Here is a 24,736-nt window from a genome sequence, read left to right on the forward strand (position 1 = left end):
GCGCCCCCCTTGCCTGGTGACCCCACCGTGTTGGCTGTCATGCTGCTGGTGGGCACAGCCTGCCTCGATGGCGACTCGGCCCAAGGCTACCGGACAGGGTGAGGGCACCAGACAGAGTCAAAAGAAGTTTAAGGGGAGATGGGGGCCTTTCCCATTTTTGACTGTCCCAAACGAATGAGAAGGCTGCCAGTACAGGGACACAGAACAGCTGGCCTGGTGGGGAGAGTCTGGACAACAGCACACTTGAGTGGAAAGAGACGCCCATGTCGAGAGACGAGCTGGAGAACCTACCTCCTGCCCCTGACCTCCCCCAGTTGCTACTCATGCGCCATTCCTGCGTTAGCCCTCCTGCCTGCCTCTCGGTGCCAACTGCCCCGCGATGAACACAGAACTCAGAATTAGTCTCGAGAGGGTGGGTCCCAGCTCTTTAATGCCCCCCCGCCCCGTCTCCTGTGCGATCAAGGGGATGAACTCTTCAGACCCCGAAGAACCATTAGTGCCACAGGGGAAGCGGGCGATGTGGTCAATTCCACGGACACCTCCTGCTGGGCCAGGCCCAGTAAGTGGCTTCCCTGATACAGACAGGAAGGTCTGCTTGTGGCTCCTACAACGGCCCACTGGACGCCACCCCGCCTCACCTCCACTTCTGTGCTATGGCATCAGGGGGCCACCTGGGGCCCCCGGGTCTGGCCCGAACAGGTCTGGGCCTCGAGCCGCACCAGGCCAGGTGGGCCCTGGCTTGCGGCTTGGCTCTCTGGGGAGGGGATGGTCAGCTGTGGGGTCGCGCTCTGCTGGGGCCTGGAAGGTGACTGGGCAGGCAGGCCTTGTCCTAGCTCCTTTGCTGAGGCTGAAACTGGACACTGCCTCTGAGGAGAGCTCACGGTGGGGTGCGTCCCACGGCCCTCTGCCGGGTGGCCTCAGGGCCGGGCCCACCGGGGTGAGGAACAAGTTCAGATGCCTCTTGTGCAGGTGTCCTTGGCAGCAGGGCGGAGCCATTTCTGCTCAGTTTTCCCCTCTCCCTCCAGCTGGGCCTCCTTCATCTGCATCCCAAGTGCCTGTGTCCTGACCAGGCCAACACTGTGCATGGGGGGACAGGCCCTCACTTCTCTACTCTGGCTGCTAGCTGGGGTCCGCATCCCCTCAGTGGTCTAAGGCCAAGGGGACATGGGCTTTCCTGGGAGATGCCTAGAGTCTCACAGCTGTAGCTCTGAAGTGGAGAGCATCATGTCAAGCACAGAAAAACACAGGGGCCTGGAGCCATCACCACCATTCCCACTGGAAAGGCCCCTCCCGCCCTGTCCCCGTCCCTGCCCGACAGCTGGGATCCTTTAGGAACTTAAAGGGAAAGCAGCTTTCAGGTCAGGGTAACTTAGAGTGGGGAGGTAGCAGTGGCCTCCCCTCTGAAGTTCAGAAAGCTCCAGAGCGTCACTGCCCCCACCTCTCCCCGCCCCACACTCCTCTTCCCTTCCAGCTCCCTGCTTCCCAAGTATGAAAATTGTAAATCTGTTTTATTTATTTCAATCAATCCTCAACAGTGTGCCCCTCAGGGCAGAGGCAGCCATGGTAACCCTGCCAACTCATGCCTTAAAAATTCATCGTGTTTAGTGCAGTCAATGTGTCTGATACGTTTAAAAGTTTCTTTGGGGGGGTGGTGGTGGGGATGGGAGGAGGCACAAGGACTTGTTTTTCTGGGTCTTGCTGGGAGCCGGTGGAAAGGCATGGAGGGAGGGGCACAGCACGATGGGGAAGAGGAAGAAAAGGGTCTTTTCTCTACTCAGTTCTCTGTTCCTCTATTAAAGAGCAGTGTGGCCAGGCTCCTGGGGGCCACAGACACCTGGCTGGGCTCATCCGGAGACCCCCCAGGGAAGGCTCATCTGGATGGGAGTGGCTAAGAAAACCACGGCCTCCTGGAAGCCACCTTGTTCTGAGCCAACCCCTCTCCAGGTTTGGGGTTGTCTCTAGGGACCAAGATGACAGTGGGGCAGAACCAGGAGAGGTGACTCCTGCCTCCTACACTGCCTGGGTGGTCAGGTGGCCCTTGCTGCCATGTGAGGGGCTCCACCTATTCTTCAGGACAGAAGCCATCTCCTACACATGGCCCAGCTGACAGACCGGGCCCCATTTTCCTTGTGCTCTTATCAATCTGGCCAAGCCCATCTCCCACTGTTCATCCATACAGAACTCTCTAGACCCCTTCAGGCCTTTGTTTGAGCTGTCCCCATCCAGGACCCCTGAGAGGGCCTTTACCCCTCTCCTGCCTCACCCTTGCTAATTCTCCACAATCTCTTTCCTCACTTGAATGTCTCCTCCTTAACCTACGCTTCCCAAGGCACAATGTGACTGAAAGCGTACGAAGACTGGCCCAGGGCTGGGCCCCTGTGGGCAACAGGGACGGACACTTCCGGAATAGAAGATTAATTGTCAGGAGGAGAGAGGTGGCTTGGATTACTTCGGCTGTGGAATCTGGTTTGCATGAGGAACTGCATGCTCGGGCCCAGGGAGCCGGCTGGGCTTTGAGCCCTGCATTGGGGGTTCTGTGAAGAGTCTGGTTCTAGCTGAAGCACTTTGAGAAGGGGCCTCTGAGGTCAGATGAGCAGGTGTCTGACTTACAGACAAGGTCTGGGTTTGTGTCCCAGAAAAGAGGCTTCATCTTCTATCCCACATGGAGATACCCCAGAATATGGCTGAAAGCAGGTCAGATGGCAGGGGTGGGATCCTGTGCTGGAGGTTCTTGGGACACCACAACACAAGCAGGGAAGACCCTGGGGGCCTGGCTGAGTTGTGCTGGTGCTTTTGGGAGGTGGGGGAGGTGGTATGAGCTGGAGGCCGCCCCTCCAGGCCTCCAACCCTTGGTGGGGGAAGCTCACAGTTCAGGAGCATTTCGATTTTGAGCCCTGAGCAAGTGGAAAAATGAAAACAAAGGGAAGGGTCACTAAAGGGAATCCTGTTGTCTCCACAACAGTCAATTCCAAGAAACACTGACACACCCAGCCCTCGAGAATGGCCGGCTCCCACCTTCTCCTGTCACAGAGGTTCCTGCCCAGTAACAGCCACACACAGCACAGGCCTGTGAACGCTTTCTCTACACGGGGCATGCCATGTACCCTGAATCCCATTAACGTGGGCCGGGTGTTATTTCAGCAGAGAATGAAAACGGAGCACGGATTAGAGCCCTGCCAAGGCCCCGTGTGGTGGCCCAGCCCCATGCGCTTAGCTGCTGCCTGGCCACACACCCAGCCCGTAGGTCTCAGGGCCCGGCTGCCACAGGTGGTGAGGCACAGGTTTTCTGGACGACAGATGGTTTGGGGGGCACCTTGGCTACAGATATCACTGGGCCCTCTGATGCCTGGGGCCTGGATTTCTCCAGAACCTTCCTGTGGCTTTGGGGAAGTTTATCTGCCAACCAGCTGCTTCTACCAGACCCTCAACCTGGGGCTACCTCTGTGGATGGCAGGCAATGACCACACCGGCCACATCTGGCCAGGACAGTGTTGACCTGTGCCCACACTTAGTTCTGACCTGCTGGGGTGATGGCTTTTCTCCTACGGGTGGGTGGGAGGCAGAGTCAGGAACTGCACTCACAGCTCTGCCAGCAGAACCCAGGCTCAGATCTGGTTGGCAGGGGTGGGGGTGACTCCATCAGCAGCTTCCCAGAAACCTCTGCTAGAAGCCGTGGCTCCTGAGTGTGGGTCCCAGGCCGGCTGTTGCCTGAGGTCTGAGGGGGAGGGGGAATGTCACTACAACGAGTGCTGGTGCTCTGACCACAGGCCTATGCTGCCAGAGAAACAGCATCTCTGAGCCCCACATGCCTGGGAGCCCCTGGGTTGGCCGTGACAGAACCACGGAGGGAGACTTTCTCACCCTTTGAAGCCCTCTGAGCTCCTACCCTTCCCAAGCAGGATTTCCCCCCAAGGACATGCTCAGCCTCCCTGCCTGTGAAGTGGCCTCACGCTGCCCTAAGGCCAACACGCAGAGAGCCTGGCAAACGGGCTTCAGGCCCCTGCCAACTTCCAGCCAGGTGCACGGAGGTCCTCAGGGATCACGTGCTCATGCGACAGAGGAACCAAGTGAAGCCAAGCACTGGTCCAAGGCCACGCTTCCAGGCCCGTAGTGGAGCAGAGTCCCTGACCTGGAGTTCATGTTCTCTTCTGCCAAACATTCCCATGCCGTGTGTCACCTACAGGACACAGGCCTCCCCTCCCTGGCCCAGCCCTTCTTTCCGCCTGATGGAGAGCTCTAATTCCTCGTGACTCCAATGTCCGGCGCAAAGACATCCCTTTACCTGATAGCTTGGGACACATTCACCAGGTAGAATAGACAAGCAGAGACACAGAGAGTCTTAGGACAGGTGAGGGAAAGGTCCCCCACATCTCCGCCATTTCCCTCTTCAAACCACTGGTGTGACCTTCTGAGGAATAAGGCAAGCAAGTAATGGAAGCGCCAGGAGCCAGAGGAGCCCGGGCAGGACTATCCCATCATACCTGGGAATGGCTTGGGGACTCCCCTTGTTCCAAACATTACCTGTTAGCAAGTTGCTCCATCCACATTTTCCATTACTTCATCCCACTATTCCCAAACTAGTCCTCTGTTCCAGGCCAACGGATCACTCCCCACTGCTACTTGTATGACCGCAAACATTTACAGATGGCGGGGTCTCCCTTCCACCTTGCCCGGCACTGAGCCCACACATCGAGGCCTCCCTACAACTCTGCCCTTCTAACCTTAAAGCCCTGCAACCGACTTGAGCCCAGCAGCCGGCTGTTCACGTGGTCATTGCACTGAGGCCAGAACGCCTCCCTCCCCAAATTCCTCATCCAAATGGGCTGGCTGTCCTTGTGGTTGTGGGTCCTGGGTAATCACAGTGACCCACCTCCAGCTCACGTTCCTGTGGTAACTTTAAGGGCTGAATGGCTCCAACCAGGGGCTGCCATCTTGCTTTCTGGCGGCAGCCTCACTTCTCTGCCCTGGGGCTCCACACTTCTCAGGGGGAAGCCACGACCCCATGGCCCATCAGTGTCCTCGCCCACCCACAAGGTCATATAGTTACCGGTCAGAACTGGAAAGGCCCTCCAAGCAAGGAACAGCATCCTACCAAGAGACCCATCAACCTGGCTATATATTGGGAGTCACCTGAGGACCATATGGGATACTAAGACCACGCTCAGGCCCACCCCAGGGAGTAGAGATCTGTATTCTTAACAGGCTTCACAGTCGGAACTGAGAACCCCGGCCCCCAAACGGCTTCCCCAGAGCCACTGCCACAAGCTCGGTGGTGCCACTGGCCGGGAGAAATGCGGAGATTTTACTAGCAGCCCCAAAGGATGCGCAGCCTTGGAACTTTGGGTGTAAGGCCCCGGCTGCTGTCCTTCTCATGACATACCCTCACCTCCCCAGAGCCCGGTCCTGGCCTTCTGAAGTTTCTGCCTGGCCTTCTGCTATTTCCCTGCTGGTCTCCACCTGAGGGGCCCCGCTAGCTGTGCGCAGCCCCAACGTGCTCTGTCCAACGGAAGGAAAAGGAGGGCAACTGTCAGGCCAAACCTGCGCTGCCACCCTCGCCTCAGGCTGCAGTCCCTTGGCAGTCACGCGCTGGTGTGTCCCTCCAGCCTCGGATGCCCCAGGGGAGGAAACTCAGCTCACCAGCCGCTGCATTGGGCATATGCCAAACGTGCCTTTCTGGCCTTCAAATCTTTAGTCTTGGGGATTTTATGAAATATTATAAAGTGAGATTGCTCTCTGTAGCTCTTTACAAGTACTCACTTAAAGGGCACGGAGATAAACGTCAGAAACAGAACGGGAAGTGAAACACTAATACCCACTGCTGGTAACAAAGAGCAAATATCACAGCAGCCTGACTGCTGGGTCTCTTGGAAAATGGTAAAAAGATCAGAGTGAAAGGGCTGGGAGGAAGGAAGGGCCACAGCAGAAGTGACCGGATAAAGGCGGCAAGGACGGACTCCTTCAGTTCTTTGTGGCCAGATCAAGTGGGGGGGTGTCTCTTATTCGTACGCTCCTCCACCCCCTGCCAGGAGGCTGAAAAAATTCCTCTCGTGATCAGTCATTTTCAGGGAGTTTTAAGATGCATGGAATGGGCTTTTCATCCCAATGTTCCTTTCCAGTCCAGGAAATCTGCGCCAGATTAAATGCACAAAAGCAAGAAAGGGTCCCTGGTGGGAGTGGTCCGTGGAAGTCCCTCTGGGGAAAGTGTCTGCAGGCATCTGGAGTCCCAGGGCCCGATCACAGACCAGGTTCCCCTCGGCAGAGCTGGGCCAGGCAAGGGGCCTGCTAGGGAACAGGCATCCTGCCCTCCCCTGGCACCCGCCATTGCCATGGAGCAGAGACCGGGCCACCTCACACAGGGAACTATACGATGGAGTTGAACACGGCGGCGTGGTGACCTTAATAAGGGAGGGTGACCTCAAGCCACTCTGCTTTGGCTTAGAGCTTAGAGTGCAGTGAGCAAGCGAGCTCAGGGTCCTGAGGGAGGTGCGTTCTGCTGAATGATGCCTGCGTGAGTGAAAACGAGGCAGGCTGCAGGGCGATCCTGAGTCCCGAATCCACTGCTGGAAAGCCATGACCACGACTAAAACCAAACTTAGCCGAGCTGTGTATTTACAAACGCAAAGACAAAGTTTTGGAAGTAAATCCTTGAAACTAAAACAGAGTCTACTCCTGGAGGAGGAGGAGGACGTGGTGGAGGGTCTTTTACATTTTATGCTGTATCTTCTGCACCGTTTTGGTTTTTATCTTGTATGGCTTAGATTTTTTTTTTTTTTTTTTTTAAATGATAGATAAAGACATTAGAATCCTAGGGGCGCCTGGGCAGCTCAGTCGGTTGGGCGTCTGACTTTGGCTCAGGTCATGATCTCATGGCCCATGGGTTCGAGCCCCGCGTCGGGCCCTGTGCTGACAGCTCAGAGCCTGGAGCCTGCTTCGGATTCTGTGTCTCCCTCTCTCTCTGACCCTTCCCTGTTCATGCTCTGTCTCTGTCTCAAAAATAAATAAACATTAAAAACAAAAAAATAAAAAAAATTAAAAAAAAGACATTAGAATCCCATACATTTGGGGATCGTCTGGACTCTATCATGGACAGTCTCAGGGGCAGAGAAAAGGAGAAGGGTGCCAGGAAGGGGCGCCTCCTCAGAGGGTGTTCACGCCCCAGGCCTCTAGCGGAGACGGCAGAGTCTCTCTCCCGGGTGGGGGCTGCTGCAGATTTGCAGATTTAACAATGGAAACATGCATTTTACAAATGAGAGGATCAACAGCCGGGGAGATGGTATTTTTAGCTACTGTGGCGCTTTGCTTCAAAGGCGTAGGTTTCATCTGAAACCAGGCAAACCTCCTACAAAGTCTGCCTGTTTGCAAGGAGTGATTAGCATAATACGAGCAGGAGAACCGGCCAGGCTCCGCTCTGAGGCAGGAGTGCCTACTACGGGGAGGTCTTCTCCTGAAAGAGAATCACGAGAAGAGGAAAGTCTTCTCAATGGAGATGAAGCCCCTGCCTTCAATCAGAGCAGGAGGGCTGCCCCGCACCCACAGCGCCCGGTGTGGTGGGTGCGAGCAGCCGCACAGGGTGAGACCTGAGTCCACACGGGCCCACAGCTGTGGACAGCAAGGCCACCCTCTGGGCTGTTGCTGACAGCGTCGCTATGGCCTCACACAACCACCTCTTCCAGAAGAAGGACAGAAGGTCTGGGGCTGCCCTTCCAGATACCCCTTCTGAGCAGTCGGGCAGAACCAAGTCAAGGCTGAGGGCGAGGGTGGACTGGGAGTCGCAGGGGGGCTGTCGCAGCAGGAGGACTCAGATGGTGACCTCTCAGGGAGGTGTCCTCCCTGGCAGGGCTCCCGGCCCTTGGGGAGTGGCACGGCTGTGGGACTGCGCCGTGGGCCCTTGCCGGGGTCTGTCCGTCTTGCCCTCCTTCCTCCGGGCCTCCCCCCTCCCCTTCTGCCCTGCCATTGTGCTGGCTTGGGAAGACGGAACATGTGGAGAGGCTTGACATTTTCTCCAAACACCGCAGAAATGCAATGGAAGCTGCGACCTTCTGAGAACCGTAATTACAGACACTCATCACAGAAGCCAAGCCGGGGGCAGATCTCACCGGGCAGCTGCTCAGTCACACCAGTCCCAGAGCCCCATCCTGGGGAAAGTGTGACCTTGGGCTGCAGTGGGGGGCCGAGGGCAGAAAGTGGCAGCACGCACCACTGCTATCTCAGGCACTACTGGCACGAGAGGGAGCAGAGGGACAGCAGGGGGGACAGCAGGCACGGGGAAATAACGGAGCAGCCAGTTCTTCACGGCCCCTCACCTCGGGGTCCCCATGGCAGTAAGATCATGGGTTTTCCTGCGGAGGGTCAAGGGACCGGGAAATACTCACAGAAGGGGTGCACAGCTGAAGATCTAAGAAACCAATTACATGCTACTGGGGGGCTGGGAGAAGCAGAAAGAATTGGACCCAGGTGGCCGCTCAGGCTTCAAGGGCAGGAAGGAAGTGAGGTAATGCTAGGAACCGGCCAACTGTTTGGGCCAGGGGCTACTGACAGAGGTGGGCAGGGGGTCTCCTTCAGGAAACGGCTCAAAGGAGGGGCTCAGCTCACGTGGGAGGAAGGAAAGAGCTAACTCTCCTCCAGAGACATAACCGGACAAAGCAAGTTGGCTCAATTCACAGGCGCCTGGAATTAACTGGCTGAAGGTAGTGTCTCCTGAAGAGTCAAACAAGTTGGGGCAGGGATGTCTGGGGTGCCGGCAAAGTTTTAAGTTTAGTACAGATTATCTGCTCAAACTGCTGGTCCTGGCAGCACCGAGTCTTCTAGAATGATGGAGCAGCCAGATCCCTTGTCAAGCAAGCTTCCTGAGCCACTCCTTAACTAGCCTTTGGTGTTTTATGAGGCTAATGGTCAGGGAGAGACCATAAGGTCACAACTACGGCACATTCGTCACTATCCTCCTGCATCCTGTGAGCCCTGGGCCCCACTTCCCTTCCATTCACTGGAAGGGCACTGGGCTCTGGAGGCCAGCCACCTTCAGTGCCATCCCAAAGACTAGGGGTGGCTCCGTATCAGTGGTTTCTCCTCTCAGGGTCTTGTGCACACTCATAGCAGGTGGAGAGAATTTTCTGAACCTGCTCAGGCCCTTCAGTGGCTCAGTGGGTACCCCAGGCCTGCTCGTGAGGCAGCCAGGGGCCTGGTCACAGCCACACACTCCCTGGGATGTCAGGGCACTGGCCACTGCACTTCTGAGCAGACTGCTTGCTACATCAGAAACACCTTCTCCTCCCCACCCCCACCCCCAGCTAGTCCTCACTTATCTTCCACGGCTCAGTTAGACAGCACCTCTTTCCAGAAGCTTTCCCAGACTCCTCCATCGGGGCTGGGCACCACCCCCACCCCAGCTGTTCCCACAGACCACCGTCGCTGCTTCTGTTTGTGACTATCCCTGGGAGGACAGGGACTAGTTCTGCCCACTGCGGTGTCCCCACCAGTGGGCACTAAGACTGGTCCGCTCAATGACAAATGGCATTTCCTGGCCACCCCCTGGGGAGGGGGGGGCCTGAGCTGGGGAAGAGACTCTTATCCAACCTCACAGGGGAGGGGCCGGGCGCTTGCTCCAGGCAGTTCCATTCTCAGAGAGAGGACTCTTGCCTGGCCTGACAGCTGTGGCCTAATTTCCAGGGCTATACCCAGGCTCCTTATTTTAACCCACTTGATATTTTTCATTCCTGAAGCATGGGGGGTGGGGGGATGGAGAGGGATTGGAGGTGGGGGAGGTATGGACAAATGGAAAGGATGAGCCCTGTGCGGCTGGAGGACTCGGGCATTCTGGGGAGAACATGTGCCAAGAGAGAAAGGGATAGGATGAGGAGGGCCAAATGGATTTTCTTTTTTTTTAATTTTAAAAAGGAAAAAAAAAAATTCCCAAATCCTACCCTCCTGATTTTCCTCGGTAAGCATTTTCAACAAGGTCACAAATGCACCGGCTCTATAGATTTTTGGCTGCAAACCACATTTCAGGCAGCCTTTAAAAGCCAGTTCTTGGCGTAGCTTCAGCGGAGCCTGAGGAGAGGGAAAACTAGGGCACTTTTATGCTCCGAGAAAATATCGGATCCAGGTCACAGCTTCCTGGCTCCGCAGAAGCTGTGGGGTACCCCCCTCAACACAAGCCTGAACCTGAGGACCAGCCCCCACAACCTCGCTGTTTCTTCCAGAGCTTGAATCTCAACACCAGGGCACGCATTTCTTGGTCACTTGTCACCGGTCTGCCCGTGTCACTAGACTGCCCCCTTGGCGAAGGGAGGAACGGGCTCTCAGTCTCGCGTGTGCACAGGGCTGGCATGGAGCCCGGCACACGGCAGGTGCTCCAGGAACAGTCACAGAAAGGACCTGGTGGAGAGTGAATCTTTGACGCCTGCCCCCACCTGGCTAGCCCGCTTTCCCCCCGCGATGCTTCTGTTCCACCTGAGTCCCTGTCTGCAGACTGTGGTGGATGGGCTTGGGTCTGCCCAGCCCAGGCTGTGCCACAAAGGCAGTACGTGGTAAATAGTTACTGGAAAAATCAGAGCCTCAGCTTCCTCATGTGTGAAAGAATTCAGCTGACCCTGAACGTCTCTTCTGGCCACTCCGAATTGAGTCTAAAATCCAGACCGAGAATCTCCTTGTCTCTCTTCAATCACAGCCCGGAGCTATCATTCTGGGAGACGCTCTAAGCGACCCTGTGTCTAACCACCAAGTCCACACCCAGCAACACAGCACACAGCCTCTAGGTGCAGTGTTGCAAAAGGAAGGAAGCCACAGAGGAGGGATCAGCTGGAGGCTGAATTCCATTCTCCACCTGCCCCCGTGGTGGACTCTGGGAGGGTCGCTGGTCACTACACAGCGCCACCCCTCACGGCGGGCCCTGCTTCATATCCTCCTTCAGGCAACATTTAGACCTAGACCACAGGGTGGACACCGGTTGAGTCCACCTCCCTCATCCACAGTCTGGGGGTCTGGTTCCCATGAACAACTGCTCTTCCTCCTAAGTCCGAGGGTGGGCACACGATCCTGTCCTGGACAATCAGGGCACAGGCCTTCTCTGTCCACAGTGACAGGTCCTTGAGACTCAAGCCTAGGACTGTGGCTAAAGGCTGGGGCACTGAGGGACAGGAGTAAGTCGAGAGCTGCTGGTGGCCATCTTGCCACAGGCTGGATGGCCTGCCCAGGATGGGTTGAAAGAGGAGGAAGAAGAGCCAGCTACGGAGGTGAGAAGGTATGAGTCTTGAGGACGGGGAGGGCTCTTGTCACACATGAACCAATCCTTGTCCCTGAATGCACACTGCTACCTTCCTGTTTTTCAATATAGAGCGAGAGCTGGTTTTCTGTCACATGTGGTCAAGTCCTGACCGGGCAGCTCTGAACGGGGCAAGGTCCAGGTCAGGGACAGAGGAAGAGAGAACGTCTGGGTGCAGTGTTTGTTTGTTCAACGGCTGTCTCTCTTACTCTTCCTTGGAAAACAGGAGAAAGTGACGGTCAACCTCAGAACATGGACGGAGTGGCAGTATGCTGGATCAGAGGGAGCCAGGGGCTGGAAAGGGGGCGAACGGGTGCCAGGCCTGGCTCTGCGACCACCGCCCCACTCACGTCTTGGGTTTTGTGTCTTGACCGCGCCGAGAGAGGGCAGATGCTACTGCTCACAGTCACCGTCACAGGTGCTGCAGGCACTTACCGCACAGCTACTGGGGGCCTAGACGCTCTTCTAGACACTTTCTTAGTACGTCATTAAATCCTCCCGAGGATTAGCAGATGACGATGATCTGCGTCTTCATTTTCCACGTAAGAAAACTGCTCAGGAGAGCAGACACGTGGCTGGCCCCTGTGGTTGCCACTGGGCAGCAAATCCTTCCCTCTCTCAGTGCCTGCCACCGCTGCCCCAGCAGGGTGGGCTCCTGCCCCTGCGTAAGCCCATGAGAACTCCCTCCCCTAGGCATAACCGGCAGGGACGTGCTGGCCATGACTCTACCACTTGAAGAGACCAAGACTACAAGGCCGAGACGAGACACAGCACCACAGGGAAACGCCGAGTTCCTGGACCTTGCTGCCCTCCGCCTCTGTCTGGTCACACACACCCTTGCTCGTTTTGGTGCCTGTGACCTGGGTTCCTGTCTCCTGCCCCTCAGGGCGCTGAGCTAGGTGAGTGCTTCCTGACTCCGGGCTGCAGCTGGCCTGGCTGTGCCAGAAACCCCTGGGATCCAGCTGGGTGGCAGGAGGGAGGGTGGTCAGGAATCTTTGTTTTGACAAAACACAAGCAGGCTGGACTAGGTGGGCTCCAAGACCCTGTCCGGAGCTAAGAAATGACACCTTGGGTTTTAGGTGGCTTTTATTCCAGCTCACTGGAAATGCTTAACAAACATCAAGCAGAAACAGGCAGCTTCATGGTTAGTTTTTATGAGCTCCTAATCCCCTAAAAAAGCACCACAAAACAAAAAAGATGCCAACTGTGAAGAAAAACTGATCCCCTGAACGACATTAAAAAACTTGTATTTTTCATGAAACACTATTCAAAGAACAAAAGGCATGCCACGGAGCAGGGGAAGACAACTGTAGTGTATACACTGAGAAAGACTTGACTCCAGAATATATAAAGAACTTTTACAAATCAATAAGAAAAGCACCAAAAACCCAATGGGGAAAGGACTTGAACACGCTCATTGCAAAAGGGGAAACCCAAAAGACCAGTTAGTGATGAGAAGTTCTTCACTAGTCTTCAGGGAAATGCAGATTAAAACCACAGGTGAGGCCACCGCACACCTACCAGAATGGCTAATAGCGAAGACCGACCAGACCAAGTGTTGGTGAGGAGGCAGGCCACCCAGGCACTCATACATGGCTGAGCGGTAACTGATGCGGCCACCTCAGAAACATCTACTAAAGCTTAAACGTGTATGGGCTCTGAACCAGCAGTTCTTAGGTATGTATCTAACTACGAGAAATGTACCCATATGTTCACGTAACACCACCAGACTGAAAATAACCCAAGTGCCCATCAGTAGCAGAATGGGTAAATGAGTCGTGGCATACTCTCCAGAAATGCGAACTACTGCACATCTAACACAGAAGAATGTCACAAACACAAAGTGGGTCAGAAGAAGCCACCCTTTGTAAGAGTACAAGTTGTGTGGTTCCACTTCTATCAAGTTCAAAACCAGGTAAAACGACCCTATGGTGTGAGAAGTCAGGACAGCGGCTACTCTGGGGAGAGGGAGAGGGGTCGTAACCGAGAGGAGACACGAAAGGGACCTCTGGGTGCCAGAAAGGTACTACTTCTTGACCTGAGTTCTCATTACATGGGTGTAGACAATCAGCGAAAATTAACTGAGTGGTAGTACACCTGTAATTTGTGCACTTTGAGACAGTATGTTGTTCTACAATGAAAAATTTACATTAAACGAGGCATCACAGGGGGCACCTGGGTGGCTCAGTCGATTGGGCACCCCACTCTTGATTGTGGTTCAGGTCATGATCTCACAGTTTTTGAGGTCAAGCCCTGTGTGGGGCTCTGTGCTGGCAGTGTGCTGCTTGGGATTTTCTGTCTCCCTCTCTCTCTACCCCATGCGCACAAGCTCTCTCTCAAAGCTAAATAAACTTTATAAAAACTACAAAAAAAAAAAAAAAAAAAAAAAGGAAGAGGGTTTTGCCAAAGAGATGGCAAAACAAGTAGAAAAAGCAGAAAACAGAACTCCTGGCGACAGAGCAGTTTCCGAGACATGTTCTCCTCTGAAGCCACGTGAACGGTTGTTCTTCCTTCATGAGGAAGGGACTGGACCTGCAGATAGCTGTGCCCATCTGTGGCATGAGTTTACTGATGACAAGGCTGAGGGTGAAATGGACGCAGGAGTGCCATTACAGGCCAAGGCAGCAGCTCTTTGGGGGAGCCAAACAAGGAGGTTCAGATGTCCCCAAGTTCAGGAAGCCTGTCCTGTGTGAGAACCAGAGCTGGGGCACGTGGTGCCCTTTCTAAGGAAGTGGAGAAAGATGCAAAACTGAGCACACTGGGAAGAAGTTTCTGAGGGGACAGAGGGGCATGGCTCAAAACATTACGGGACGCTCAGCAGGGGCCTGGAGAAAAGACTCTGGAGTGCACCTGAAATCCATCCCAGCTGAGTTTGAGAGAGAGAGGCCTGGGGACGGTGCAAGCAGCTGTGATGAACCAGAAGGTAGAGCAAGTAATCTTGGAGGAAGGAGGGGGTGAGACACATCCTCTTGAGCAAGTCAAAACGGAGATTTAGACCCAGAAAGACACTCACTGTCCAAGTGCCAGGCAGTTCCAATGAGATTATGTCATCTAAATATAGACCGGAAGTAGGCCAGGATAATGGACGAGCAGGAGTCTGGAGGGCTGGGGCCCAGAAGGAAGACAGGAAAGGACATGCAGATTTACTTGGCGTTTCACTTCTACATGGGAGATGCCAGCTAGCCAGATGAGAGCCCTGGCAGAGGATGCAGAGGCCACATCAGGAGGGGTCCTGGTGGGGAATTTTCTGTGGGTTAACAACCCTGGGGGAAAGGGAGACATCATGAGAGAGCACAGCTTCATTCCACTGAGGGCTGAGGAAAAGCAGAGTCGAGACTGGAAACTGGGCAGTTTTCCCAAATGGCCTCCACCACCCAACCTGGAAGACAGCCAAGACACTCAGCTCTGGGGTCTCTGAACGGCTATACAGCAGCCCCACGGTGCATGTCCCAGGACTTGGGGTGAGGGTGTTCCTGGGAGTTGAAGCTGCAAACTTTTTTTTTTTTTTTAATTTTTTTTTTCTTTTTTTCAATGTTTTTATTTATTTTTGGGACAGAGAGAGACAGAGCATGGACGGGGGAGGGGCAGAGAGAGAGGGAGACACAGAATCGGAAACAGGCTCCAGGCTCCGAGCCATCAGCCCAAAGCCTGACGCGGGGCTCGAACTCACGGACCGCGAGATCGTGACCTGACTGAAGCCGGACGCTTAACCGACTGCGCCACCCAGGCGCCCCGAAGCTGCAAACTTTTAAAAAAATTTTTTATTTGAGAGAGAGAGCGAGAGAGCGAGAGGGCGAGCACATGCAAGTGGGGAGAGGGGCAGAGGGAGAGAGGGAGAGATCTCAAGCAAGCTCCATGTTCAACGTGGAGCCCGATGTAGGGCTCAATCCCATGACCCTGGGATCGTGAGCTGAGCTGAAATCAAGAGTCGGATGCTCAACAGACTGAGCCACCCAGGCGCCCCGAAGCTGCAAACTTTTAAAGGAAGTGCCATTATCCACTTCAGATCCTAAGAACCTCTTTAGTGGCTATGACAGCCTGGGTTACAAAGCATACGTCCCTGTGGACTCTATGTACTTCACATGGGCTTGTGCTCACCTTCTGAGGCTGAATTTAGCGCCAAGTTTCTCCCAGGCCAGGGTCTCCCGAGGTGGAACCACTGAACGTGCTAAGAGACAGGAACTCTCCTTCCATGTGGAAGTGCAGCTAGTCTGGGTGGCGTTTCACAAACTGCCCACGAGAGAAACCTTCCGTGTATTTTAATGAACGGAGGGACAGGGTGTGTGTGTGTGTTCTTCATGGCTACCTGCTGAAGGAAACCGCTTGTGGGGAGAGAGGGGAGGACCCACACAGAGACCCCGGAGGAAACCCGAGCTGAAATGATACCAGGATAAAGGAAAGAGCTTCCTGAGAAGCATTCTACAAAGAATGAACAGGACACACTCAAGAAATGCTGCTCTAGAAAGAGTTCAGAAGCGCTTTCAAAACCAAGGACACCCCTTTGTCTGTCCTGGCTCAGATGCAGCCCTGGTGGAAGGAGGCAGGAGGATGGAAAGGACTCCTAGGGGCCAATTCCTGCCACTATTTTAAGATGTGACATTATCGTACCCATCAGCTACTTGCTAATTAACTAAGCTGTCTGACTTACCAAGGTCAAAACTTTGTTACTTTCCTGGCATCCTTAGGTAAAGTATAAACAGATCCAGAGAGTACTGCCGATTCCATTCGGAAACAACCTCTCAAGCTTCAGAAGGAAATTCATTATCAAGTTCTCAGCCACTGACAACAGTTCTTGACAGTCACCCCCCAGCCCGGCTGGCTGCCTGAGCCATGGACTGGGAACCTGGTGCTTCTCAGGTGTGTAGACTGCAAGAAGGTGGTTTTTAATTTTAATTAAAATTTTTATTTGAGGGGGAGGGAGAGAGAGAGAGAAAATCTTAAGCAAGTTTGATGCTCAACGCAGAACCCGACACGGGCCTCGATCCCACAATCCTGGGATCATGACCTGAGCTGAAATCAAGAGTCACGTGCTTGGGTGCCTGGGTGGCTCAGTCGGTTAAGTGTCTGACTTCAACTCAGATCATGATCTCATGGTTTGAGTTCAAGCCCTGCGTCGGTCTCTGTGCTGACAGCTCAGAGCCTGGAGCCTGCTTCAGATTCTGTGTCTCCCTCTCTCTGCCCCTGCCCTGCGCTCATTCTTTCTTTCTCAAAAAGAAATAAAAACAAACAAACAAAGAGTTGAATGCTCAACTGACTGAGCCACCCAGGTGCCCCAAGAAAGTGCTTTTAATCTGAGGCTGGGAAGAGCCCAGCAAGTGCCAGCACCCACACAATGAGGAGTCCAAGGTATTGCCGCGTGATGGGCACAGAATGAGCTTTCCCACTTGTCTGTTCCTGAGTCCTCAACCCCTTTACGGGTGCTTCCAGATGCAAAGTGAATGGCTGGCTCCGTGGGAGGAGGGCTGCTTGGGTCACATGGCCTCCCCCTGCCAAGTGCACCTCTAACTTCCCACAAGCTCTGCTAAAGCAAGTGGACCCTTGAAACATGGAGACACTTCCTGTGAAGCTCCCTAGGCCTCAGCTCACACTGAGCAGGGCTCCCTCTGGCCAGCACTTCCTCTCCTCCCCCACCACTCCCAGTAGGACCTAATTAATCCCAGCCTGGCCTAACGAGGCCCACCACATGTGGTTTCCATTTTCCAGAAGAAAATACATACTTCTTACAGGGAGTACCAGTGTGTGGGACAGTGGGCCTGACAGGAACAGTGTGGAGACTGCCTGGAGGAGGCAGAGCAAAGCCACTGGCCGGCCTCCAGGTCCCCAGCCCTCCAGGGCAGCCCCGGGTCACACACGGTTCTGTGAGGTGCTGGGATGCAGCACTTTCCACGGGTTAGGAGACAGTGGAAATAGACCAGGTTGGGCTCTCTGAACTGCCTGAATTTTGCCCTTCCCAAAGACATCTTTGGATTTTGCCTCTGAGGGCAGACTTTTTTCCTCTCCAACTCTGGCATGTCAGATTGTGCTTCCCTGCCAGTCACGTTCTCTCAGCTGTCTCCAGTTAGATCAAAGCCAAGAGCTGGTTGTGCAATACAGCTTCTGCCACACACTCCCTTCGCTATCCTCTGTCTCAACAAAAGCGCCCCAGCCCCCTGGTCTCTAGGGAAGAATGACTGTGGAAACCTCTGGAAGATTTACACAGGAGCTGGGCAGACTTACTTAAGGTCAGCAAGAAAAGAAGCTCTGAGAGGGAAGAAATTCCTTGGAAGAATTCTTCCAGCCCTGTTCAATGTCCTGCCTCCTTCCTCTCGGCTGGGGACCTAATCAATATGGCTTCAAACTAATAAAAGATCAGATTCCACCCGCATTCTGGGTAGGTGCATCAGGGTCCCTTCCAGCAGACAGACTTAGGTTGGCACAGGTTTGTCAAGGCGATTTCTTTTTATTTGGAGCAAAGGAGTGCATTCCATTAAAGGGGAGAGTGGAAGAAAGCTAGCGGGCCTCACAGAAGCGCTCTCCCATGGGCTAGGGGCCAGAGGCAAAGTGTGCTTTCCTAACATGCCATGTGAACCAGGGATCTGGGGCTTGCCACTTTACCCAGATTCTTCTTTCATTAGCATCGGCACAATGGGCTCTGGAGGGCCTGGCCAATGCCCCCTGGCACGTCAAGTGGCGTGTAGGAAGATGGTTAAGGGGGTTGCCCGATGCCAAAGAGCTCCAGAGGCTGGGAAGGCTTGGGAGGACACAGAGAGTGAGAAGGTGAGCTGGGTGGGGAGGGTGAGCCCGTGTGGGCTGCCCCAGCCACATTGGTGATGTGGCTCCAGCCCAGGGCCCGTCTCACTGGTGGACCACATGAGGACAGCAAAGTGGAATTTCCCAATTACAGCATGAAACAAAGCTTCTTCTCTTGAGGCCCTTCCCTGATGCAATTAAAAACAAGTCCAGTCTCCAGTGGCTTCCTAGGCCCTGGGTTCCCACCACCCACCTCAGCGGCCAATCTTCCCCCTGCCCCTGCCCACAAACACAGGGCTCTTATGCGAACCTGGAGGAGGGAGGGTAGGGCAAGGGCAGGATTAGCTGGGGTACATCTTGGGGACTGTGCTTGCTGAACTGGAGAGGTGAGAGGAAGGCCAGAATGAACTAGAAGCCTTATCTCAGGGCTTCTCTGGGTTAGGGTCTCATGGAAGAAGACTCATGACCACTTCCTGCCTCCCACTTGGGCCCCTGGTCCATCCCCTTCAAATGTCTCATCTTAGGGGCACCTGTCTCCCCAGGAAGGGTGCTCAGGACCTCATCCACCATCAGCTGGGCTGGTTGGGGTTGGAGCCTTTGAGTTCCCAGCAGGCACTTGTTAAAAAGCAAGCATTCTCTGGCAAGTCCTCTCTGCGAGGCGGCAGGGAGGAAGAGGAGGGGGGGAAGCACAGTTGGTTAAGCCAAAGGACGGCTGGCCAGAGGGCCATCTTGGCCGGCAGAGTGGAGCGTCCTGAGACTCGCTCACTTCCCAGCACAGAAGCAGGCCTTGTAAAGATCACAGCTGTTGGATTCTGCTGCAGTTCATATCACAGTGTATCAAAGGGGCTGCGTTTTCTCCCTCCTCTCCTTTTCTACTGAGTATAAGTGGCGCGGTTCATGGGAAAACAAGCCCTGCGCTTGTTCTGCTGCGGCGGCTTGGGGGGTGGGAAGGGGCCGGAGGAGGGAAATGTACACGAACACCTACTTGGGGCAGAGTTGTTTTAATGGGACCGGGGCCGGGCTGCTGGTGGGTGCTAGTGGTGCCGGGGCCCTAGGCCTGGCATGCCAGGGCCAGCTCTCGGCACAGAAGGTTCCATTATTTCACCCTCTCTAGGGTCTGATTTCCCGTTCTCCCAGACCACCATGGGAGGTGGAGGCTGTGTCATGAGGAGGAACAAGAGCCCCCGTTTATCAGGTTGTGCTGAGAGGCGTAGCACGCATGGTCTCGTGTCACCCTCTCCGCAAAACGGCAAGGCAGGCACTGTAGAAATAGGTCACACAGCCCCAGACTGGAGGAACTGGGATTCGAACCCAAGTCTCTTTGACTCCAGAAGTTCCAGTCTCTACCTAACTCCCGAGGATCTGTGGGAGGCCCATCTGCCCCATTTCTGTGAAGTCCAGGGATGGGGGACAGGTGTGGGCAGGGCTGGGGGACGCCCAGAACCCTCTGGCACCCTCACCCCACGTGCCCTCTTCCCTCCCTTCAACTCCTGCAGCTACGAGAAGGGCCTGGGCCCAGAGCAGGTCTCAGCGAGTCTAGCTGAGATGAGGCTTTGGAGCCACTGGCTCCCCCAAGTTCAACACGTGTCTAAAATGTTATGTCCACCAGATAACAAGGCCACATGGACACAGAGGATGTCCAACTTGCTCAGGGGCCCGGCGGGAGTTCAGGGGCCCACCCCCACCCCCACAGGCAGGTACAGCCTGGGAAAGCCAGGGGGGGTGTGGGGAGAGGAAACACTCCAGGGTCCCGAGGGAAATCACGCATCTTCCTCAACAACAAGATGCCCACCAGATGTCTGTCTTCAACAGCTCTGGGTGCTTCTGTCCTACGGACAGCAAGCACTCCTGCTCCCTGAGCTAAATGTGCTACTGCACAAACAATGGCTTTCAACTTGTCCGTCAGAAGAGACTCTTCCTCTCTCTCTTTGCCTAACACCTGAAGGAAAGGGTTAAATCATTGTGTGTTTCTTATCAGGCCTGTGGCTTCATCTCAGCAGTCTGCATGGACCATCATTATGCTCCTCTTTAAAGCCGTCAGCAAAAAATAAGGAAATGAAACGAGAAGTAGACAGGCAGGCTGACGCTCCCGACAGCTGGTCCCCAGCAACCTTCGCTGAAGGCTCTCACTCCCTGTCTGATCACAGGAAGGAGGAGGACAGCACATGTCTTCAAGGCCTCTTCCATGTCTGATATGTGCCGTGTGCACCCTGAGAACCTAGGCTGGGGGGCTGGGACTGTGGCCCGGGCTGGTCAGTGGTGGCCTGGCTGGCGGGCTTAGCAGGCAGCAGGTCCAGAGAGCTGGCACTACCCAGAGGAAGCAGGTGCTGGTGCTGCTTCTGGGGGGACAGCAGGCTGGACAAACGAAGCAAAGGACTGGGAAGGATAAGTGTGAGGGGCCCAGCCATAAGGATCCCTCCATCCCAGCCCACTGGGTTCCCGTGCTAGTGCCAAGGGCTAGAAGACTGCAGGCTGTGTGGTGTAGCAGTGAGGCACGGCCTGGGGCCAGGCTCGGTGCCCAGTGAAGCCCTGGTGGGGTCCACGAGGGGTGTGAGCCCTGGAACAGACAGCCAGGCTGGACATACTAAGCTCTCAGGAGGATGAGGAAGGAGAGCCCACAGGCCCAGAGGACCCTCTAAGGAGCTGGGCTCCAGGTGGTCCCAGCCCACAGGCTGTACAGGGCCCCTCAAGGTACCTGGCCCTGCACTCTCTCACAGAAGGGATAAAGTGGCGGGTGCAGAATTAGCGGAAAGCAAAGATCTGCAGCGTGGCTCCCACCAAGGCTGGCAGGCATGTGGCTTCCTCAGTTCCCTTCTACAAAATGAGGATTCCCATCAGCCCAGGCTGCTAGGGAGACACTAGACAAAGCAAGTGAGGCCTCACTACCCTAGCGGCTGTACGTGGAACATGGTGTTAGCCACCAGGTCTCCAGCTTCTCAGAGCCTAGGACTCCCGAGCGGGTGGGGAGAACACGCACGTGTGCCCACGGTGTCCACACTTCTGCCTGGTGCCGTCTGGGGATGCTGCTTACTGCTCTGAGCTCCTTCTCTCTGAGCCCCTGATGGAGTGTGTGAGGCTGGTAGAGGATGGAAAAACCCATTACAGTCCAGTTCTCCAGGGGGAGGCTAGTTACAATTGCCTTCTTCAAAGGCCTCTCTCTCTGCTGGTTCTTGAAAGGCTTCCAGGCAAGGAGGGCTCATCAAGAGAACTGACACGTCTGTAATTTGGAAAACCATATAAAGTAAACTGTCACTCCTGTGGGGCTAGACCATCGCTTTCCTGGTGGGGGGTCTCCTGTACCACTTCTAATCTCCACTTCAATCCCACTGACTGTCCAACTCGATGTGAAGAAAAGCTATGCAAATCTTCTTCTGGCCAATCAGGATAAGAATCCAATCTGTCCCTCTGTAACTGTGGTTCTCACCCGGGATGATTTTGTTACCCAGGGGGCACCTGGCAATGTCTGGAAACATTTCTGATTGTCCCAGCTGGGAGGGCGGGGGTGCTGCGGACATGAGTGGGTAGGGGCGGGGGGTGCTGCCCCAGATCCCACAGCAGGACAGCCCCCAGTGCCAACGGCGCAGAGCTTGAAAAACCCTGCTCTATACGACCTCAGAAAAGCACGAGGGCAGTGACAGACTTCCACCACCACGGGGATACCTTTTGGTGGTCTGGACCATCGGAAGCCCCTTCCTCCCGACGGGCAGAAACTTTATGGTCCTGCTGTTGGTCCTTCTGGCCAGGCAGGCCTGCCCCCTCTTGCAGCTCAGTCTTTTGCCTCGTGCCCTCAAATCCACCCTCAGCCCTCGAGCTAGGGCCCTGGCAGGCAGTGTGGGATGAAGTGGCCAGGGGCCTGCTCCCCGCATTTCCCTCCCTCAGCTTTCCTGGTGGCTGGGCAGGCTCCTGGCAGACCCCTGCAGGGCCTCATCTCCCCTCAGTGCCTCCTGCCACCCCCTTTCACTTCTTCCCACCTCTCAGGTCCTTCTTCTCAGCCTCCTCTCCTGGCTTCTCCTTCTCTCCCCAACCATTACACACTGGAGCTCCCTAGGGCTCAGTGGCCTCGGGCCCTTTCCCTTCTGCCTCTGCCCCTCTTACCACTGACCGTTCTTATTCCCTAAGAAGGAAAGCCCCACAAGGACGGAACCATCTAGGGTGGTACTCTGCAGAGACAGTATTCAGTAAATATCTTGTGAGTGAAGGAATGAATGACCATGTTATCAACTTCTGGATTTGTATCTTGGCCATAGGTCCCTCTTTTGAGAGTCAGGTATAGCAACCTGCTTCTTTATCCTCCTTTGATGTCACCAAAGCAATTTAAACTCAAACACGGGACCCTCCTTCCTCCCTGCTCGTCCTCCAGAGCTCCCTTCTCAGGGACTGCCACTACCAGCCACTCCGTGCTCACATGAGAGTCCTGGGTGTCATTCCCAACACCCTGTCCCCTCAGGCACTCAGGTAATCGGTCACTGATGACACTTCTTACGAATTACAGAATGCCGCTGCTTCTTCCCATCCCTCTACCAAGCAGTCACCATCTCCCACTTGGACAACAGCCTCCCATCTGGTCTCCCGCACATCCGCCTTGCTCTCTCCACCCAGCCCTGAAACACAAATCTGGTCACACAGTCCCCCTAATCCAAGCCCTTTCACTGGCTTCCCCCCACCCCCCAGCCTCTGGGTGAGGCCCCCAACCCTTGGTGTGTCCAGCAAGGCTGGGCCCCTCTCCCCCTTGCCCTCTGGATCACAGCAACATGAACTCTCCACGCTTTTTGATTTGAGGGCTCTGTTCAGGCTGGACCCTTTGCTGGCAATCCCCCTTCAGCCCCTGGACCCCGCAAGTGGCCTCAGGCGCCTTCCCGACTCCATGGACCACACTGGTTCAGTTTCCTGAACATCCTGGACAGCTTCAGTACCCAGCACCCCAGCTGCTTATTTCATGGGTCAGGATGAGACCCTTTGGTGACTTAACAGGCAGCCAGCCAGGGCTGAGAACTACAGCCGTAGAGCATCTGAGGCCACTCAGACTACTCCAGAAAACCACTCCACCTGGCTTTGTTGGGAAGCCTGGAGAAATTCGTGCCCCACCTAGATTTTGGTGCCCTGACAGTCGCTCTTCTGGTGACCTGGCTCCTTGGAGCCGACGGGGAGGCCAAGGGCCAGACTCAGTCATGCTGCTGCTGCTGGGAGTTCTAGAGGCCTAGAAAGGACTGTCCAGGACAAGGCTTGCACGACTCAAGAACCCAGTTTTGCCTGGCCAAACCCCATGCTGGCAGCTGGGCACCTGAGTACAGCCCCGTTTCATGTTCCATCTGGCTCACCTACTTTCTCCCCCAAAGACTCCAAACAAGGGCGTTTAATGAGAGGACATTTAACCTCAGGGGAAAAGCGTCTCAATAAGTGAAAACCTCATTTGGGCGAGAAACGGCGACACTGACCTGTCTCATGTTGGCAGCACCAGCCACCCGGTGTGAGGGAGGCTTGTTTCTTCAAGAACAAACACAAAGGAAAAGGAGGGAAGAGAAGTGAAAGAGAAAATGCTTGCTCCGCCCTCTCGCAATGGTGTGACATAAAAAACCGTGGCTGTGTGAGGAAGAGAAGGCACACAGAGCCTAACCTGATGATGAAAGCACCTCGGACCTCCAGGAGCTTGCGTTCGCTGCTGAACCTCTTGAGAAGGTTGATCATGAACTTATAAAAGTAGGAGTTCATGGTAGGGGTGGAAGGAGAACATTCTAAGCCTTTGGTACCTGCAGAGAAAGGGACAGAGCCGGGATTTACTCTATGTGTCCACAGGGTGACGGGACCCCCACAGATCATAAACAATTGTAAATGCCAAAAAAGGCGGTGGTGGGGTCTGTGTGTAACAAGGTGATGGAAAAATCTTTAATCAAAGTCCTTGGGTTAATGGCAAAAAGGCAAGGGCTATACAAGTATGTATAAGCAAATACAACTTTGCTTACTGCACAAATACCCATTTACCTGTCCACCTCTCCCAATTACTTACTGAACATCTTCTATCTATAAGACCCACTGGTATGTGTGCTAGGAGTTTTTTTGGTTTTTTGTTTTGTTTTGTTTTTTTAGAAAACAAACCTGTACCTATTATTTCAGTAAATAAAACACACTTGGGCTTCATTTTGGCTCGTTAAGGACACATGACAAGCGAAAGAGAAAAAAGGGATGAAAGAGGCACACGACACCAAAAGTCAACACAACTCACACTCCTTTCCCAACAGGGCTCACGAAAAGGTATGTGACGCGCACACCTGTTGGATCGAAGACAGCACACACTGACAAAATGTTACCAAGGGCTTCAATCTTCACTCAGTGTTTCCAAATCTGTCATTTTTCTTCTTTGGGCCAAGACGCTCGTTTAGACTAGTACTCTAAAGACTTCCAAAGCGCAGAGTTGTCTTCAGAACCAGAAGCACATTCGGGGTATCCCTCTGATATGTATCCCAGCTGAAAATACACTAAGGGCCAGATTCAGCCCCTCTCCCAGATCCAGCCCAGCATACGCTCCCCTCCGCAAGGTATCCGGCATGGAAGGGATGAGAGCAGGGCTGATGGAATGCCTGGCTGATCCCCGTGTAGTATATTCATACACCTATGGAATTTCCTCGTCTTTCTTTTGTAACAGCACTGCTGGGAAGAGGTGTTAGAGACAGTAGGAATCCTCATCCCCCCTGCCCAAGGCACTAACAGGGCATTTAAACACAGACACACAGACACACACACCAGCTTAAC

At 54.6% G+C, this 24,736-nt stretch overlaps 1 protein-coding gene across 2 annotated transcripts in view; it reads right to left on the minus strand.

Moving 5' to 3' along the window:
* Nucleotides 1–24,736, minus strand: part of VAC14 (VAC14 component of PIKFYVE complex) — a 102,564-nt gene that overhangs the window by 16,409 nt on the left and 61,419 nt on the right. For both annotated transcript variants that reach the window (XM_025920638.2, XM_086688939.1), the window contains exon 14: nucleotides 23,604–23,736. In XM_025920638.2, coding sequence (XP_025776423.1) covers nucleotides 23,604–23,736 — 133 coding nt within the window. The remainder of the gene's footprint in view (nucleotides 1–23,603; nucleotides 23,737–24,736) is intronic.

Source organism: Puma concolor, chromosome E2 (assembly GCF_028749965.1).
Source record: "Puma concolor isolate L17-30 chromosome E2, mPumCon1.1.hap2, whole genome shotgun sequence".
In the NCBI taxonomy this organism is placed as follows: Eukaryota; Metazoa; Chordata; class Mammalia; order Carnivora; family Felidae; genus Puma; species Puma concolor.